Here is a 20427-nt window from a genome sequence, read left to right on the forward strand (position 1 = left end):
AAGGTGTACGACATGATGATATTTTATTATTTCTAAGCGATGCGGCACCATACATGGTTAAAGCGGGAAAATCGCTTAATATATTTTATACGAAAATGATTCACGTTACATGTATTGTTCACGCATTTCATCGAGTTGCTGAACAAATTAGAGGGCATTACTCAAAAGTTGATAAAATTATAGCAAACCTGAAGAAAGTATTTTGCAAGTCTCCATATCGCATTAATTGTTTTAAAGAAAAAGCGCCACTCTTATCACTCCCCCCATAACCAATCATAACAAGATGGGGAACCTGGATGAAAGCAGCTATATATTATTGCGTTAATTATGAACTAATACAAGATATTATTACATCGTTTGATGAAAAAGATTCTGTTAGTGTTGAAAACTCTCAAAAGTACTTAAGTGATCCAAACGTTGCTTCAAATCTAGTATACATAAAATCAAACTTTGGATTTTTGCCCGATGTAATCACTCGCCTTGAAGCAACAAATATGCCTTTATCCGATGGAATTGAGATAATAGAAAATGCCTATTTAAAATTATCGCAAACAACAGGTTCAGTGGGGAAATTAGTGCAGTTTATTATTAATAACCATCATGATCAATAGCACACTTACTATGGTGAAAGGGAATGAACGACGTATTGTTTGAATATAATTTTATGAAATTGTAACAATTTTAAGGCCACTCAAAACCCCCCTCGAGTAAGTGGGCTCTGGATAAATTCAGTTTATTTGAAACTATTTGTAAATTATTAAGCATGCATTATGTAATGTGTATGTAAAATATATAATTATAAATAAGTAAATAGTCGTATATATTTATTAGTCCATGTCACAATCTGATAACAACTTATACTGGTGGGTATTTATGATCGTTTTAATAATCATTAAAACAATTGTTATGAATCATCACGTCACTAGACGCAATCGTCTAAAATCCAAATAAACTGTAGAAGAATATTCATAACGATGTGTCGATGACTAAAACGAACGAGTAAACACAAATGTATTAAAATTTTGATAACTAGCAACTGCTCATATTTTATCGTTTTCCGAAACTTTTATAGATTATAATATAGAAAATATAGAAAAAAAAATAGAAAATTATAAATCTATGTATACATTTAAAACAACAATTATTATTTATAATGAAAATAAAATAGTTGAATAATATTGAAACCGAAAAAAACTCAAAAAAATCTCTACCAACAAATATCGGTACCGGTTACTGTTTAGATTTCTAAGAAAATCGAAAAAGTTTTCTCGTAATCGTATGAAGATTTTCAAATGGTTCCGGTTCAAATACCGATATTTTTAATTTCAGTTTTGAGACCGGAATGATTGCATTAAAAAATCGCAAAATACGTAGTCTAATGTGTTATAAAATATGTATTGTATATTTGTATTAAAATTAATCCACTACCAACTCTAACTATAACACCGATTTCAGATTACAGTTATTAAATTTAAAAAAAAAAATTATAATAACATAACACTAAATCAATTTTTATGAAATATTAATTTTCCAACAAGTGAACCAATCCTCAGTCTTTAGTAAAATAAACGGGAGCTTCATTGAATTTGCGAAATTGATTAATTTTCACTGTAATAATGTACCTATATAAACCCTGAACATTTAGAAGAAGAAAAAAATGTTTGCGGCCAGTTTTTCCGTCATATTTTAATAGGCAATATAATTAGTTTTCTAAATGATCGTGGCGGTAAGGTTCTATTAGATTTCACGTTCAGGAAATTGCAAATTACAATATTCAAAATTCTATATACCATATAAGACGAAAGCAAATTATATTTTAACGTCTTTAAAGTTCATTACCATATTATAAATTACAGAAAAATAAATAAAATCGTGCATTAAATCTCACTGTTATTCGCTACATACATAAAAAATATATTGGAAAATTCTCATCTCTAAAATACCTTAAATTGACTATATTTTTTAATGTATTGAAAGTATTTGAGTTATCTTTCAACTGACCGGAGTTTCAATTCATGAGGTAGCGAAATGCCCCTTTTCTTTATTAAATTTTTGCGCTTATGATACTCGTCAAATTGTCTCCGCTCCATTATGGTATACATAACAAAAACTAATAATAATCTTCACAAAGACCGCAAAATTCAAACACTAAATTAGCTAGCGACACTAATTCACTATATACCTCAATTTTCCAAAGTCGTCAAAATACTAATCAAACTTGTTAACTCCAGCACCACCCCCAAAAATCCTAAGAAATAGGTAAAAATATGCTGGCCTAGTGACCTACTCTAGTTCTGTAAAATCAACAGCTCCCAGGTGATATCACTGAGTGTGAATGTATTCGTGTCATCAAAACTAAAATATATTTTAAATAAACTTTTTAAAAAAAAAAATGTTAAAAGTTCTGTTTTTATCGAAAAGTGGTCATGTACAAAACAAAATATAGTAATAAATAATAATTTATAGTGCAATACATTTTTAGATATAACTATTTGTTAATTCCCGTAGAAAATTATATAGTGGCTCTTTTAATATACACTTTTAATAAACATTTATAATAAATATGTTAAATACTTTCATGAATAATGTTTATTAGTGCTTATTGTGTTCTACGTTTTTTTTTTACATTTACATGAAAAATATAAGTTTCGAAATAAATTTATTCCAGAAATGCAATTTAAGATTATTGTAGCGTAATGTTCAATTGAAATCGATTTAAGCAATTCAATAATGTTATATTCATCCAAGTGAATTATGCATTTTTACCAATCATCAATTAATTAAATGTAAAATATTTAGTACTAATTCAAGAAATAAAATAATAAGATAAGTTACAAAAAGTCTAGAATACACTGATAAAAAAAAAATGTTATATTTCCTTTTTGTTTACCTACATCTATTATATTATAAATAATATTATGAATTATATGGTTTAGATTAGACATCTTTATATTTTATTAATTTCAGTTTGTATTATTAATTACAGCTGCTAAAACCTTACTAATCAAATTGTAATTATAGTTATTTTAATATTTTACTTATCAGATCATATCCCATGACCCATAGAATTTAAATTGCTTACAATAAATGGCTTTTGTGCTTTAAAAATAATATAACAGATCGACCGAGTAATGTAAAATCTTCTTTTCATTCACTATTATACTCATTACATTATAATATTATATAAATATCCAATTCCCAAACGTATGCATAATAATATATCAATATGATACATTACACTATTAAAGACATTTTACTGTTTTATGAAAAAAAAATCATTTTATTGTAAAATCGATATAATTTAATACAAGGCTCCTGATATATATTGTTACAATATATTTGTATACGCATTTTAAGTTAGAATTTTGACAAAATGTATCAAATATAAAAATGTTTGTAGGTTTTAAAATGTTAAACTTTTATAGGTTACCTATGGGCTATGATTAAAAATCTAAAACAAGGTTCCTCATAAATGACTTTATTTACAATAATATTATCAAATATATCATAGGCTAACTGACCGTCTTCGCTTATCTTTTTTGTATACAATGATATTACATCATTGGATTCAAATATAACATCATCCATTTCAGTGACCCACTAGTAACCTACTGTAAAGCAGAGCAACACCCATCATTTTCAAAAAATGTCGATATTATAATATATATTGATATATATATGATATTTTTGTAATTTTATTTTTAACAATAGAAAGTTGTTTGGAAATTTAGCTTGGAGCCCGTGTCCTCTAGGACCTCCTGGAGCCACCCCTGGGTTGACTCTAAGCCTCAGCTATACGCAGTTATATAATATTATATATATTATAATAACTTTTACCATGCAATTTAATACAAAATATAATAAAATACAGATAATTATCCTCAATCATAATAACTATTTTATCATCTTTAATCAATGGCAACCATATATTAATAAACAGTACCTGAGCTGAACCCAAATGCATGTGTGAGCCACCCTATAACCATAAAGTTTGAAAAACGAAGCTACAGACTCTCCCAGAGTATCAAGGAATCTATTGGTATAACTTTTATTGTAAAGTAGGCAGTTGATGAGTTTATATATAGAGAATGAACAAATAATAGTCAACTGTTATATTTTATTAGATCATATAATAATTAAGTATTAATAATACAAATAAAAAACAATGTTTTATGCCAACATTAAGAATTTTTACTCCATATTATTACTAATTCCAAAATAAATTACTATATAACATTATAACGAATGTAAATGTATCGTAAAAATATACTTAGTAATATAATATAGGCTCATATCGCTCAGAAATTTCGTATGCAATGATTTTTCATCATATAATTTATTGAATTAAAACTTAAGTACTTAACACAAACATTACAGTGACTTAGGTACTCAATGACAAGGTGCATTCAATACTTACTTTAGAGCAAAGTGGTTAGGTACCTACTTTCCCCCTTTTCTATTATTAGAAATGAATTCAATATGAGTTATTAAAGCCGTACGATGACAACATTTAAAATATTTAAAATATTATAAAGATTATTATTTATTATCAAGAAAAGTAATATTGTTCGTTGGTAATATAAAAATAAAATAAATCAGTGTACATTTGACATAGTATCAAGAAAGTTCATAGAATACCTATTTACATTTATATAATATTATTTATAATTCACATAGATTTAATTTTGAAGACAACGATTTACATAATAATAATATAGGTACCCATTATTATTTTTGGATAGTGTTTTGTTTTTATTAATATAAAATAAATGTAATTTGAGTCTATAATTATATATTATTAATTAAAATAAAAAGAGTCTCTTAAAAATCAGACATTATATCGAGTTTCTCGAACCCTTAATCTTACTTTACCAGTTTACCTATGTTTGAAGAAATGGGCAACTATAAGCAGCTTGTCGATATTTTGCTAAAAGGTATAGGATTCATTGAATTATTGAATTTTTTTTCCCCAAAAATTGTTAAATAATAACAAAATGTCCGTTAATAAAGTAATAAAACATTTCAGATACAATTTGTCAGCTCCCTCCCCCCGAAATTACAGTCTTTTTAAATAGAACAACAATATATTTCATAGCCTGTTGAAAAATAACAAATACAAATATATTAATAGAACCAAACTGTTATAATATATATAGTAGACAGTATCCTCCAAGTAATAGATCACTTGCTAATTTCTATCTACTATAGCCCACCCCAAAAATTATTTCTATATATACTACTGCAATTTGTCAACAGTTAGTTTTTAACCCAAACCACCCCTATACTTCTAGAAATATTGAAATATATGTTAAAGCGACGTTTTACACATTCAACATAATATTGTTATAATAACATATTGGACCTAAGTGTAATATGTGTTATACCGACGTAATAAACATTGGGTAAGATGATTCGATTTTATGTACCATCGGCGGTGGCGACGTGTCGATACCGAACCGAATACATTAAATTACAGCGTCGGAACATTTTCAACAGTCTCGGGAAACTGTTATTGTTATTTGGTACTTTAATATTCGATCGGAAATTAAAATAATTATATATAAGGAGGGACAGAATGGTCGGATCTCTATTCGACTACTATATCATAATATTATGACATTACGTATATCGGTAGACGTGGAAATTTGCATAATATACAAAGTTATAATAATATATGATATTATATAATACGCATGTGGTGGCGATATTGTGTTCGGTCATAAATAAACGACCTACCTACCTAAAAATATCTACCGCAGTGTAGGTATATAGGTTGAAATTTTATTACCGCTGCTGAAAATGATTAAGCCCGTATACGAAAATCACCTCATACATCCATTGTTATTTTTACACGCGTATTGGATTGACTGTACGTTTTGTAAACAATATATGTAGCTGATAATATCTTTTCTTTAATCGTCTTTTAGGCGATTCAATGATTTTGTCATGGGAAGGATGTATAGCTGATTTTTGAACTCAAACACTATTATAGTTGATCATAAAAAATATAAATTATGGTTACCGTTGTATACCTATATACCTATATATAGCTGGTTACCCATTAGAAATATTTTAAAAAAGATCATGGGAAGGTCATCTATCTATCTATCTATCTATCTATCTACCTATCTATCTTATAATCATAATAATGTTGATATTTGGTGGTTCAAACAGTCGTTGACTGCGAACTTTGATAACGTGGCTACAATACTGAAAGCAATTTATGAATTATTTAAAACATTATCGACTTGTGTTTAATAAACAATTTTGTTAATAAAACGTATTGTTTCAATAATATAGTAATCATGTAGAAACAAATTTGTACCGAACAATCCGGTATGATTATTATACATCATACTCCCGTGTATCTACGTCGATTACTGGGTGTACAATTTTTTTTTATTATTAAGGGCTAAGGCTGAGGTTATTATCCTGGGTCATTTAGTAGGTTTTATTACTGTGGGGGAGGGTACAGTTAGTTTAGAACATGTGTATGTGTGGCAAGGATTTTCCACTAAAAACCCGGGTGGTCACTCATCCGGGATCAAATTCCACCAGCCGGTGCTGACACTCAGAGCACATCAATGACTGAAGTCAGGCACCAAACCACAGTACATTTTTGTGCATGAAAAGACTGAAGCCTTTCTAATAGAAACATTATGACATGACTGGAGTAAGGAGTATATTTTCTACAACGTGACCTGATGGCGTATTTAGGTTTTTGTCATGGGAGGGTATATGATTTTATTCAGTAGCCTCGCTTTTAAAGCTAGAGACCTTAAGTTAGGACTCCGAAAAATTGTGCATGTTATATACAGCCTATGGGGGGGGGGGGGGTGGTCCCCTTGATCCCTTCTCCCCGTTCCCCGTAAATACGCCACTAGACGTGACCGTCAATATATATATCATAGATATATACAAAAACTAGATAGCCGTCTATATACTACAGTTTTGACCAAGGTTGAAGTCGGCAACCATTTATAAAGCAGGAAATGTTTACGCATTTAATTTACATTTATTAATAAACATATTATATGCTGTGATAATATTATTTTGTAAACATTGTCTGTTTTGTAAATGGCGGCCGACTTCAATGATAAGTAAAAGACGGCTACATGGCTATCTAGTTGTTGATTATATATCTATGAACGTGACTTAGGTATTATATTTCCTATAATTTAACGTCGTTTTTCAGAATCGTGTCAATGAGTTAACATTGCAGTTAACCATCTATATGGCGAATAGCACCTAACGGTTATTGGTCCCGAATATACGTTCTCGATGTGTCGTATAGCTCAGAAATCAAGAAAAATATGTACCTATATACTTTTATAAAAAATGAAAGTTGTTAAAATGTGAGGCATTATAAAAAATTGTATACTTATTGAGGCTCAATGTAGGTATATATTCTTTGCCATTGTTGTGACTTGGGCTACATACAGCTCCGTGGTCATATCTTTTTAGTAAGTTTTTCCATATCATCCTCCATTAAAAATAGGTGCATTTACCCAGAAAATGGTGCACACTGTATACCGATATAATCGTTAAAATTGTTCGCAGAACCGTGTTTCTGAGTGAAGCTGTTTCTATAATGAAGTTTTTTTTTTCGTAGCATTTTTTTTATTCACTGAAACTATTATACATATACGCGACCAAAGCGGCAAAGCATTATAATATTATCGATCTAATTATGTACCTATAATATATATTGTTATTTATTGTACACTAAAATGCTGGAGCATGTGTTTTCCACTCGGAGGAGTTTGTTCTGAGAGAAAAAAAAATTATTGTGATAAAATATTATTATGTAAACGCGTAGGTACCTATATAATACACAATAACAATATTATTATTATAAATCAATAGCTTTCCGCTCCGCATAGAAATAAAAAATAATAATAAAGCCCACGTTGAGTTTCTCACAACGGTGTGGCACATACACACAGGCACACAATTTCAATGATTACCCAGCGACTTTCGCGTCAACCAACCCACCCACGCCACCCACCGACCCATCGAAAGTTGGAAACTACGCAGTACCCTTCGTACATAATATTTAATCAGCTACTCACGCTCTGAGACGCCGAGCTGCCCTAACACCCACCCCCTCCACGCTATACTTAATTAATATGATACAATTTACGCGTATCAAAGCTGTAGGTGTGTCAACCAAAAATTGAAAAATGGCATAGGTTTTAACCACCCCGGGCTGCATGACGCGATGCATGGTAAACCCTCAAAACAGTCAAAACGAGAATATTATTACCTATGTATTATAATACTGGCGTTAACTACGAGTTCCCGTATACTTATATTATAGTATTTACCTAAATAACAATGCAGTTACGAAATAAATTTCCACGTATTTTCACGTGGTGGGCGTATAATATACTACCTGTTGACATCGAAACAACTAGGTATAAGCAGGAGCACCAAACGTTCTTCCAGAAGCTCCTCATCCGCAGACAACTACATATAAACACAATAACCTTTATAATTAAGACCAATTTAATCAATCTTCTGCAGATTGATTTGTGATTTGTGATTTGTGATTTGTGATTTGTAACCAATTGTATATTAATATTAATGTACCTAATTTAAGATAAAATGCGAACCTTTATAAAGTCGTTGCAGTCAATGGACGTAGACGCCGAGGCTTTAATAAATAATATATATACATATATATATATATATATTATACGATATCAGTGATAGTAATTTATCTTCCAATCGTCGTGCGTACGATGACGGCGCGTAGGCATATTATTATACTCTATTGACCAGACATATAATAACTGTCAATAATATTAAAGCACTGAGCTGTTAATAAATAATACAATACCATTGAGTATAGATAGTATAGAGAGACATCTTGCCTATGTTATAATACGTAATGTTCACCAGAACTGTCAATAGTATATATCTATATACTCAATGATAATACGTGTATATTATATTGATGATCTATTTAAATTTGTGTATTATTTTTAACACCTAGGTAGATATACGTTTTTAATTTTTACAGAAAAGTATATACAAACATTTTATACAACTTTATGTATCAGGTACCTATATTATAGTTTCTAATATTATGTAAAATAAATTTATGATCATAATCATAATCATATGCAACTAAACTTATGCAATACTATAAAGTATAAGTAACTTGGTAACTATTATAATATATATACCTATTCCATGTACCTATTTTAGATTCTTATGACATCCATGTATTGCATATGTGTAATTGCCACTTAAAATCATTTTCAATTTTCTTGGCTATATTTATAGATATTATATTCTACTTATTTCTTCCATTGTAAAATTAATTATGTCCTCATGAGATGTCCTTAATTTCGAGTTTCAAAGAAAATAATTCATAAATAAATGTGTTTTTGCTTTGTAATTTTGATAAGACATCAAGTGTTGTGCAACATAAAATTGGTCTTTTAGATACCAATAATTCAACTGCATATTATTTTATAGTTCGTATAAGCTTATAGCTCTCATGTCTACCGGTTTTCTCCAATGGCCAATAATGTAATATATGATGTATAATAATACTTGTTGATCCCGTGCACTTTGTTGCTCGTAAAAAATGTCAACTCTTAAAAAATGATGATTGTTCAGATTATTTTAAGTGTAACTCACTGCAATGAATGCAACTTAGCCGCCCTGGTAGGCTATGTTCAAAAATTTGATTTAAAATAAATATACAATGGCCGGCCACCAATAATAAATAACTACTAAATTCTACTAATTATTTCTCCTACAACCAATAGCGACCATTTATAAACAAAAATGTCCACCGTAAATCTCAAAATCCCCGTTTGAGCACCTCCCCGGATTAGACCTATGAAGGTGAAAAATACTTTAGGACCTGTCCTCATGCCTACCAAATATACAAAAAAAATGTCATTAAAATCGGTCAAGCAGTTTCGGAGGAGTTCGAACACTAACACCGTAACACGAGATTTTTATATATTAATTAATTAAAATATTATACGATCGCAGGTAATATCGTTTACAATAATATAATTATTTTGTATTTTATAGCTGTACGCGGTACTTTGTGTGATATCGCAATATCAAGAACTAATGGCGGGCAGAGGTACTGCCCGTTTTGAACAAACCTTGAAGGTAAACATTCAAAGCATATTAACTCTAAAAGTTTATAATTACTTATAAATGTTATAGATACGTTAAAACAAAAGTTGATAGTGTATTAAATATAATAATATATAGATTATAGTTGTACACATATATCGTTTATTTCTATGGTTTAAAAACGTTTCGAACGAATATTATGACGAAACTTTATTCCCTTCAAAACTTATCCACACAAAGTTGAATATTTTTAAACGCATAATTATTTTTCATGACAGTATAACAAAGGTCAAACAAATATAAATCCCAAATTTTAATTATAAAATTTTAAATATAGGTAACTTCTACCTACATTAACTTTTTGTTATATTATTATACAAATTGTATAAAATACAAAAGGTGTAAAAGAGAATTAATTATGTGGTTTCGGTTAGAATTTATATTTATTGTCATGCATAATGCACACTTTTATATGCCACTGCATGTCTTTTCTAATTTAATGTATTTTATTGCACCACAATTTATCTTTATTTTAGTGTTTGGGTGAACATAATACACAAAACGTGGTATTATAATTCTTATGGGATTTCACTTAACCTAACGAAGATAATATTATTATAATGTTTTTAGGTTTTATTTCGAATACAAATTTAATTTACCTAAATCTCTATATTGGTACATACTCCCGAATGGTAATAATCCAACGTAATTTTCAGAGATCCTTTGTGATATAAAACCATGTATTATTTTCCATTATAATAATAATACGAATCGTATTTTATTCAATGCTTTATGATCAGTAGGTGTACTTAGCATGTAATCTCTTCAGAATAACAAAAAAAAACCTTGTTATAATATTATATAAATTATAATCATACAAGTTTCTGCGCATTTAAACATAATAACATCAGTTATTGTATATTAATTGGGCTTTGTTTTTTTTTTTGTTATTGTACAGGTATTTATGATTTAGCATGAATATTTACCAACCCTCTCCCATCTGATACTATTTATGCGGTTCCGGAATAGAACGTTCACATTTTTGAATCCACCGTGGAAAATTTTAAAAAAAATCATTGACCATAATAATATTTACTTTAAACTTTTTCCTGAACAGAAAGTAATGCTCAATATAAATAATCGACACCTGTGTCGCTTTATTTCGCCACACAACTATGGGGATTATTTTACCACGAAAATCAAAAGTTTATAATATTATTTTCACAAATACGATACGATAACGATACGAAAAACTGTATAATAATTAAAGGGGGAGGGGGTTCGTCGTATAACACACAGGCCACGATAAATATCGAGTTAGGTTTAATTTAAACTTTCGCTATTATTGTATTTGAACTGCAGTATATGTTAATAATCTGTTTCGTTGTGTGTTCCGTACAAAGTACATTTGTAGACGCAAATACACGCCAATGTATAGGTTTGCGGCAAGTTTGTTGTTTATTCAGAAAAACGATTAGTATTGGAACAGCGTCACTGTAAACTTGTACCTTCGTAATAATAATAATAATAATTGTGCGTCGTGAAAAGGCACGTTCGTACTGTATAGTAGGCAAGTATATAGGTAATGACTGTGAGCCAGTGTATAGGTTCCAGAGTATATATATAGGTACACAACATTTCGCATATTTACACAGATATCAAACCCACTCACATCGAGTCGCATTGCGATAAACTCGATCAAATACATTTTACACGAAAATTCGATGTTTTTAATTTTATTTTAAGATTTTTACGTGATCATTCAAGTTCATAAGTTCATAAGTTCTAGTAGTGAATATGCTTTCAGCTGTATGGGTTTCATCGTGCCCATGTTGTAAAACAATAAGCAAATTTAAATTTAAATTATATTAAATATATATTAATAATTAATAGTCGAACAAAGCGATAATCATTCAAAAGCCGAAACCCTATTATGAAGTCGTTAAATTTTCGTCGCCACCGGTGTACTTAAGTACACTTGTCCGTACTACTTGTCTATTGAAATTAATACTGAGAACATTTTCAAATTTTTAAGCGTAGGTATTTTTTAAACATATAATTTATATAAATGGTTTTTAATTTTAAACAAAAGAAAAACCATTTATATAAATTATATGTTTAAAAAGTGCCTACGCTTAAAAATTAATAAGTTTGAAAATATTTAAAACTTTGAGGACGTAAGTACAGGAATTTTCTTAATTATCTAAACTTTATTATATGTAATTCACGGTTTAAATCTTTCATTTATGACTATAATAGGTAGTGCAGAAATAAAAGAAGATGGTTAGGTACTATTAGGTGTATAGAAAATTAAATATTATAAAACTGCAGTTGTGCACGCTCGATCGTGCCGTTATAAATCGCAAATGTGTTACGATAACTCATATTGAATAATCTATTTTTTTGGATTTTTTAAAATTATTTTAAGTGTTGTTTTTTTGAAAATTGTATATATACCTTCAGAAGAGGTACCTGACCTACCTACGACCTGCCACATAATCCTAACTCTGTCTGTATATACTTATAAGTATAGTTTATCTCAACTCGACAGTAATATATTTAATGTGATTACTATATGTAGATATCGCCGGTGAGGTACACGTGCCAGCCGACGGGCACCAGTTGCCTGAGTTCCAGGCGACCGGCCACACTGCAGCCGGCGTCGCCCACGCAGAGTCCTACGAAGACTACGGTTACCGCGACCACGGGTTCGGTGGTTTTGGCGGCAGGTGGTGGGACGTCCTCTGGATCACGCAGGGGTTCCAGGAAACACGTACAGTTCCCGGATTTCGAAACGCCCAACCTCAAGTCCACAGATCTGTTGCACGCGAACTGGAAACAAGGATCGTCGCCACCACCCGAACAGATGAGCACCGCGACGGCAGCAGGTTATACGACCTCCGGTGCAGCTTGTCTGCGGACGAGTTACGATCTATGCGAGAATAACTCAATATGTTGAGTTATTCTAGCGGCTAAAATTGGAGTTTTTAAATATTATATTGTTTTCTTTTATAACATAAGATTTCGAATATAATTATATAATCAACGTGTAGGCAATAACGATAACCTATAACGACCTACTATCACTGTTGGTGATATAAATTTAACAAATTTCCACGATGACTTTGAAAAATCAGTGCATAACGGGGTATAATACACATTTTTCCGGAATTCTAAACTGTAGTTCCGCAAACTATAGTTGTACATCACGCTGCTGCTGAGTGTGTACAGTGGGAGATTTTGTTATAAAACTGAATATATCTTCTATACACTATACGGTTTAAACATTTAGTCAATTATACTAATAAATTATAACAGTATTTAATGTATTCGATGAGCGGAGCAGTCGAAAAATACATTTTTAGAGATACTCCTATGACCCACTTCACTCCGTTCATCAAAACTGTAAATACTTATATGGTTATATAATGTAAGTAATTAACTACGAATTTGAAATTCGATTTTCATACATAAAAATAATTCAGATTTATTCTAGAAAATAAAGTCCACGTTTTAATATTAAATGTAAAATATATGTATGTGGCCATTCTAAAAAGTAAAACTTAATAGATGACGATAATGATAAAAAATAAATAATAAAAAACGTTTATTTTTTTTAAATGTTGTCTTTTATTTTTTAATGAATTCAAATTTTGTGAGAAATTTGTTTAAAAAACTTTTCTAGGTCACTAAAAAATAGTGAACAAAATCACTGAGTCTACAATGTATTATTATAGTTATCTTACAGTGGCCGATATTTATGGTTCTTTTCTTTATATATAATTTCGAGTATAGACCGTAAAGTAAGTACGTATTATGTACGCATAAGGGTGAAATGCATTGTTGATTGGATAAAATTATTATTCAAGTACAATAGTACATACTCATATAATAGTAAAATATTATTAGATGTATTATGCAGCAACGTATGTTTCACCATTCACAGTTTACATGTAGACTTGCAAATGAAAACAACGAGTGATTGTTTCTGAAAACAGCCAAAAAATCATACATTCGCGACTTGTTACTATACATTATATTATAGTCGTTAAACAATCCCCAAAACATTCTCGGAAAAAGTAATGTCTCAACCTGTAGTTCTTGGCAATCCACCCCAAGCCAGAGGTTAAAAAGAAACTGCGGTGTCATGATCTCTGTGTTAAACGATTGTGAACGATTTTTTGATCAAAGTTTTCGTTTATTTTAATTTTTCATATTATTGTAAACTTATACTATACCAATTAAACTATTAAATACGATATTATTAATATTGCCTATAAAGTCGTAATTTTTGGATGAGCTGTCTTCAAATAATTCAGCTGTTTGGTGGATAGTGGTAATAGTGCAATTATAGTGTTTATAATAGAAAACTTTAAATAGTTGTTAGGTACTTCTGAACGCGAAAAGAGCTCATATGTTATTGAATAATTATAAATGTTAATTTGTAAGACAACGTAGAGACGGATAAACGAAATGAAAATGTTCAATCAGATATTTAACCAAGTGACCAATAATGTCATTTTACGTTATAGATTTTTAGTTTTACCACAGTAAAAAAAAAAAATTACCCCAGATTACGCCTATGATTGGTGTTGTACACACTTTAAAGGTGCATCCCGCGTGTACGTACAATAGTACGTAAAAGTTACCTTTGTTGCACGTTTTTTATGATTCATGTGAATAAAACAATTGATTAAATTAAATATTCACCGCCCGAAAGCCAACAATCGACGAGCCGCGCTGTCTGTTAAAATAGTCAGCTGCCATATGTATAGATCTTGTCTTGATTACATTATAAGCTTGTAAATACTTCAAGTGTGCCATGTAAGCATTTTAAGCACACAATTTTATACGTAAAAAGGGAATTCGGGCTTTATTTTTTTTAACGAACAGTAAACTGTGCACGCTCGTATGCTCGATCTCGTAGTAATAATACATTATTATTTTGCAGTTGTGCACACATAGAGGAAAATCCCTCGTTTGTTGTGTACCTCAGTAACTGCACACACTTTTGTAATCGCGACGGTATTTTTACTCCTTTCGTACATCGTTACTGCTATAATACGGGGTGATCCATTTAACGTAAGACACTCTCTGTTAAAATTCGGACGGCGCCAACATTTTTGAAAATTGTTTTCATATCATATCATAAATATAAAAATATGCCCACCTTAACTTGGTAATACGCAGTCCAAGATGCTTATATTACAGCTGGTTTGGGTAACTAGAATAATTTAATCGGTCAAGTGGAATAAAATCGAAAATGCGAAATTTCAATTCTATTACAAAAACGTACAATAGCTTAGACACGTTATAAGAATAGGGGAGATTAATATACAGTCAAATCAGTAACATAACGGACCCCGAGGAAGACCTAGGAAAAAATGGATCCGTTAAGTCGAGCAAGGCCTAAAAAAAATATGAGAATTGACAATTATGGAGAGAAATGGTAGGTAAGTACATGTAACATGCATCATAGACCTATAAACCAATAGACAGCGCTTCGAGAGAGAGGTCAGGGGTACGATATAGAATAAAAGAGAAAAGATAACGTGGGGGAAATACACTGTTAGTTTATAGGTCTATATGATTAATACTTTATGTTCGTTCTCTCTTTTCACTCTTCGTTCTTTCTCTTATAATATGATTCCCGTGCATTGAGGGTAGAGCAGAGGAGCAGAGTGGAATGCGCTGTCCATTAGTTTTTAGGTCTATGGGCACATGACAGGGCGAATAGGTGGTGCAATGTTGTATTGGTGGCAAAAACTCAAAAGCCACAAGAAGAAGAAGATGACGAAGTATAGAAGGTAGAAATAGGTATTATCGCGCATACCAGCAGATATTCTTATATCCAGCGGGTACTGACAAGTGACAGGAGTCGATGAATACGACTAAACTGTGGACGCTGTGTATATCATTATCCTGAAAATACTTCGATTTTGGCCCACTTCGCCAATGAGTAAATTATATTCTTATACTAATGATGAATCGATGACATAAATTCAGGAAGACCCTGACACCTCGTGCACAATATTTACCCACATGGCGTAGTTGTGACGGGATCGCGAATGATTTTCCGTAACCAATAAACGAAGGTGATTTATTATTATATAATATTTTATACGGAAAATTATATGCGCGAAAGCCTTCGACTTCACGTGCTAGTGTATTTATTTTGACGGAATATTATATAATATATTATAGTACCGTCATGGCCTGCGTGTAATCGACACGATAAATTGCTCAATATTGTGTAATACACCTACCTGTATAATATTATCATATCTATTTTTTATTCGCATAAAGTGGAGTGATATGGTTACGACTCTCGATGGGCAGGGAAACAAATTGAAATGCATTTCGGTTTCATCCGGCACGGACAGGCCACAGACTTGTATCATTGCAACTCTAGTTCTACATATACCTAATATATATTACAATTACATATAACCTGGTTATAGACACTTATTCGTGGGTAATAAATCCTACAGCGCGTGTATATTTATATTTTATACCTTCTAAGGTTCGATACAGTAAAATTGCTATAACATGACCCACACGGTCGCACGTATGTTCTGCGTGAAATTATAATATAATTATACGTCTGCATACCTACTCGAAATCTGAACAGTTTCGGAATTTTGTTTGTTAGACTTTGGTCAAAACTGACCTAAATTTATGCGCTACATGTAATAATTATATATTATAAAATATAAGTAGTCCAGCCGTCCAGGTTCGTTTGTTGAACAGCGACAACTTTGTTCTTTAATTATTATGAATGATATACCTAGTTTATTGTTATCGTTTACGCACCAATCACCACTGATTATTACAATATCATAAAAAAAACCCGTTCCTATTATACCGTGGTAACATAATTACGTTATATGTGCTTTATTTAATTACAATATTTATAAAATCGTAGCTATTATTAGGGTGATTTTTTAGGCATACTCGTCCTATTTATATGCTCAAGCCTAAGGTTATGTGTATTGCATATATTCAAATTCTGATTTTGGAATTTTTAAATACACTTATTGAAGACCATATTTTCGAATACTTGAAATTGTTTGTACCATAGATGATTCTGTGACAATAAAAACGTCATGTGTTTAAAATAGGAACCCCTTCTCCCCTTTTTTTTCACTTGATATTATTCAGCAGATATTTTTATCGAGTATTATGATGTATCTAAATAAAAATTCGAACTAATAATTTTATATATCTTTGTGTACTAAGGATAATAGGTAATGGTAATGGGTTAAGTAGAGTTAGGGTTTAGATAATTTATTTGAAAATGGATCAATAGAAATAGTTTTTAAAAATTATCCAATCATAATAAATACTATACATTTAATATTACATATAATTTATATTTTTGTAAAACTATTTTTCAGGTTTATAATCCTTTGTAGGTATAAATATTTTAATAACTCAGAAACTACACATTAGAATTTTTGATTATTACCGTTAAATAATTTCGGTAAAAGAAGGGGTTCTCATTCAAAGAACAGAAGTTTGTATCGCTACAGGACACTTCTTAAGTAATACAAAAAAAAAATCATAAATTTAAAAAAAATGGTCAAGTACACTTAAAAATTCTAAAAATCAAAATATGAACAAGCTTACTATTAAAGGGAAAAAACTAAAAGGGAGTGAGCATGCTTAAAAAATCACCTGTATAATGTGCTAAGTAAAACTTACCAACAATACCGTGTGTACTGACGGTGTGTCTCGGAGATCTGGCGCATATATGGTAGTTAAATTTTCGGATTGTCCGATAATACGACCAGCAATTCTCTGTAAAATATTAAAATATTATTAGAGGACGTCACATCCGATTGTGCTGTCGCCATCTTACAATATTAATGTTCAACATATATTAACGGATTTTGCGTTGTTTGCTTTAATATAATACAGTGAAAATTGAGTATTGACCAGTAATTTATCAAATTTGACAATGTATTCTTACTTTTAACTTTGATAATTGGTCAATTCACTATAATATTAAAGCTAACGACGTAAAATTCGTTCTACCGAACGCGAATTGTCTATAATATACTCGTCGTTTAGCCTTGTAGTAGGTACTTTTGTAGGAAGCTGTGACAACTGCACATGCGGGTGTGATGTTCTCTTTGTTCAAAAACATGCCTTGCATGAAAAACTCGTCTGTCTCGCAGAGTGATCCAATAAGGATAAAAACATTTTTTTTTTTTTGCGGTAAAAGGAAGACTTCATTGAGTGGTTCTCTTCGTTTATTGATTTCAATAACTTTTATTTTGTCAGAAACAGGAATATATTCTATAGGGTGCATTCTACTTGGATTTTCAAACCTCTATTTCTAAACGGCGTATATGACAAGAGTTTGGGCGTGTCCAAATTTCACAAAGTTTTTATCTTTTTTATATTCATTATTTGTTTTTTGCAACGCCGCATTAAAATAAAATACACCATGTAAGAAGACTTTGTGTTTCTAACGAAAAAAAGTTATTAAAATCAGACCACAGACCTACACGAAGCGCGTTTTGAGCAAACAATTTACGCTTTTCGTTTTTATATCTACTGGTGCTGCTGTCATGATGTACACAGCACCTACAGCGCACGCGCAGTTACCCCCAAATCCCGTGTTCAGTCACATAGAAACTAAATTATGATCATTTAAGACTAACACACAGGTCTAAAGACGACTGGAATACATATTATTGGCTGAAATATTGCTCCTCATTAAATAGACGCGGAAAGTCCCTTTAATCCTGATTCCTTACCGACCGTTATAGGAAATTTTCTAAATATTTCACTTTAATTATCCTTAATAAACTTTATTAATTTGGCCTCGCTACTGTTATATTTACTATTACTTATTATTATATTTTATACATCAAATTTATTATTATGTTACTGAAGTCTGCTGTGTATACTATACCGCGTGCCTGCGAAAATTCGGTACACTCTATGACTCAGTTACCTATACATAGATCACTCAGTAGATATACTCTACACTTATATTGTAGATTTCTGTCTGCTGGAGGTTGATGATCCAATAGTATAGTTTGATGTCCCGCAAACAGAATTTAAATATATTTAGGTATAGGGTACTGAGTAAATATGGATATTTTAAATATACAGTGTATCCTGTTTTTGCGGACACACAATATATTATCAGCACATTTTATTTCTGGGCCATGGTCTGTATTCTTTGTTAAAAATAAAATACAAACGCCTACAAATGGCTATATGACATAAGCACCAAAGGTACAAAAATGACATATTTTGTGCCAAAACTAATATCTTATGTAAATAGTTGTTTAAAAATGTCGATCTTATAAAAAATTGTCAATAAATATAATATAAATTAATAAATTATAATTTTAATAAATTGGTTGATTTTTTCGAACTTATAAAAAATTTTCAATAATTTGTTAAAATAATAATTGTTAATAATAATAAATTTAATATCTATTGTCATGGCACACACGTATCTATAGGATGTTGGCGCTTTCGTACGATACAACTTTTTTTTCCTATCTCATTTTGGCGCTTATGTCTTGCACCACTACAAATATTGTGAAAACCTTTTATTGAATAAATAAGATTATATTATTTAGTGTTGAATAAGAGGTCAGCTATATATTGTTAAACAATTATTAAATATATATTTCAGGAAATATCCAATTACATTATTTATACGTATATAGATTAAAATTCACGTGCTGTACCTATATTATATCGTTTGCGTTTATTTCAGAATTATCGAGTCAACAGCATCAGCTGATCGCCGACAACCGGTCAAGCCATTTGCAAGCCGAACTGCTGCAGATATCCACGCAAGATTGTTCGAAAAAATTTACAGCTGATCTCTAGACGCGTTTCGGGAGCACATTTTTACGCGGTGTTACACATCCAATATAGCCTTATTATATAATTTAATATGCGATAATACATACGTTATATAATATTTTCTTTGATATAAATAACTTTAACGTTTATTGTGTGACGAAACATTATTTTAAGTGTACTATTATCATACTAATGTTATTTTAATATGTCATTTGTAAATTTGTTTGACCAATTTAATGTAATAAAAATAATAATAATAATGAGCATTACTAAAATATCAACAATGCTAATGTGATGGAGTATCATCACGATTATTCATCCATGACCAGTGTTGTATACAATCTATCGTTATAGACACCACAACGTTATTAACATGTCATTCAGTGACACGAAGCTGCTAGCTGCACAAATGCCAATACGACTAAAAGCCATAGGTCATACAGTGATTTAAATGCTATCTAATAGTGGCTTTATATAATATAT

The 20427-nt window shown here is 30.6% G+C and overlaps 1 protein-coding gene across 3 annotated transcripts in view; it reads left to right on the top strand.

The window, feature by feature from the left end:
* LOC100570183 overlaps positions 1–20113 on the top strand; it is a 174258-nt gene extending 154145 nt beyond the window's left edge. For all 3 annotated transcript variants that reach the window (XM_029487695.1, XM_029487696.1, XM_029487698.1), the window contains exons 8-10: positions 10057–10140; positions 12689–12995; positions 19853–20113. In XM_029487695.1, the coding sequence (XP_029343555.1) occupies positions 10057–10140; positions 12689–12995; positions 19853–19968 (507 nt within the window). In that variant the 3' untranslated portion in view covers positions 19969–20113. The remainder of the gene's footprint in view (positions 1–10056; positions 10141–12688; positions 12996–19852) is intronic.
* The last annotated feature ends 314 nt before the right edge of the window (positions 20114–20427 follow it).

The sequence above is a fragment of the Acyrthosiphon pisum genome, chromosome A1 (assembly GCF_005508785.2).
Source record: "Acyrthosiphon pisum isolate AL4f chromosome A1, pea_aphid_22Mar2018_4r6ur, whole genome shotgun sequence".
Taxonomy (NCBI): domain Eukaryota; kingdom Metazoa; phylum Arthropoda; class Insecta; order Hemiptera; family Aphididae; genus Acyrthosiphon; species Acyrthosiphon pisum.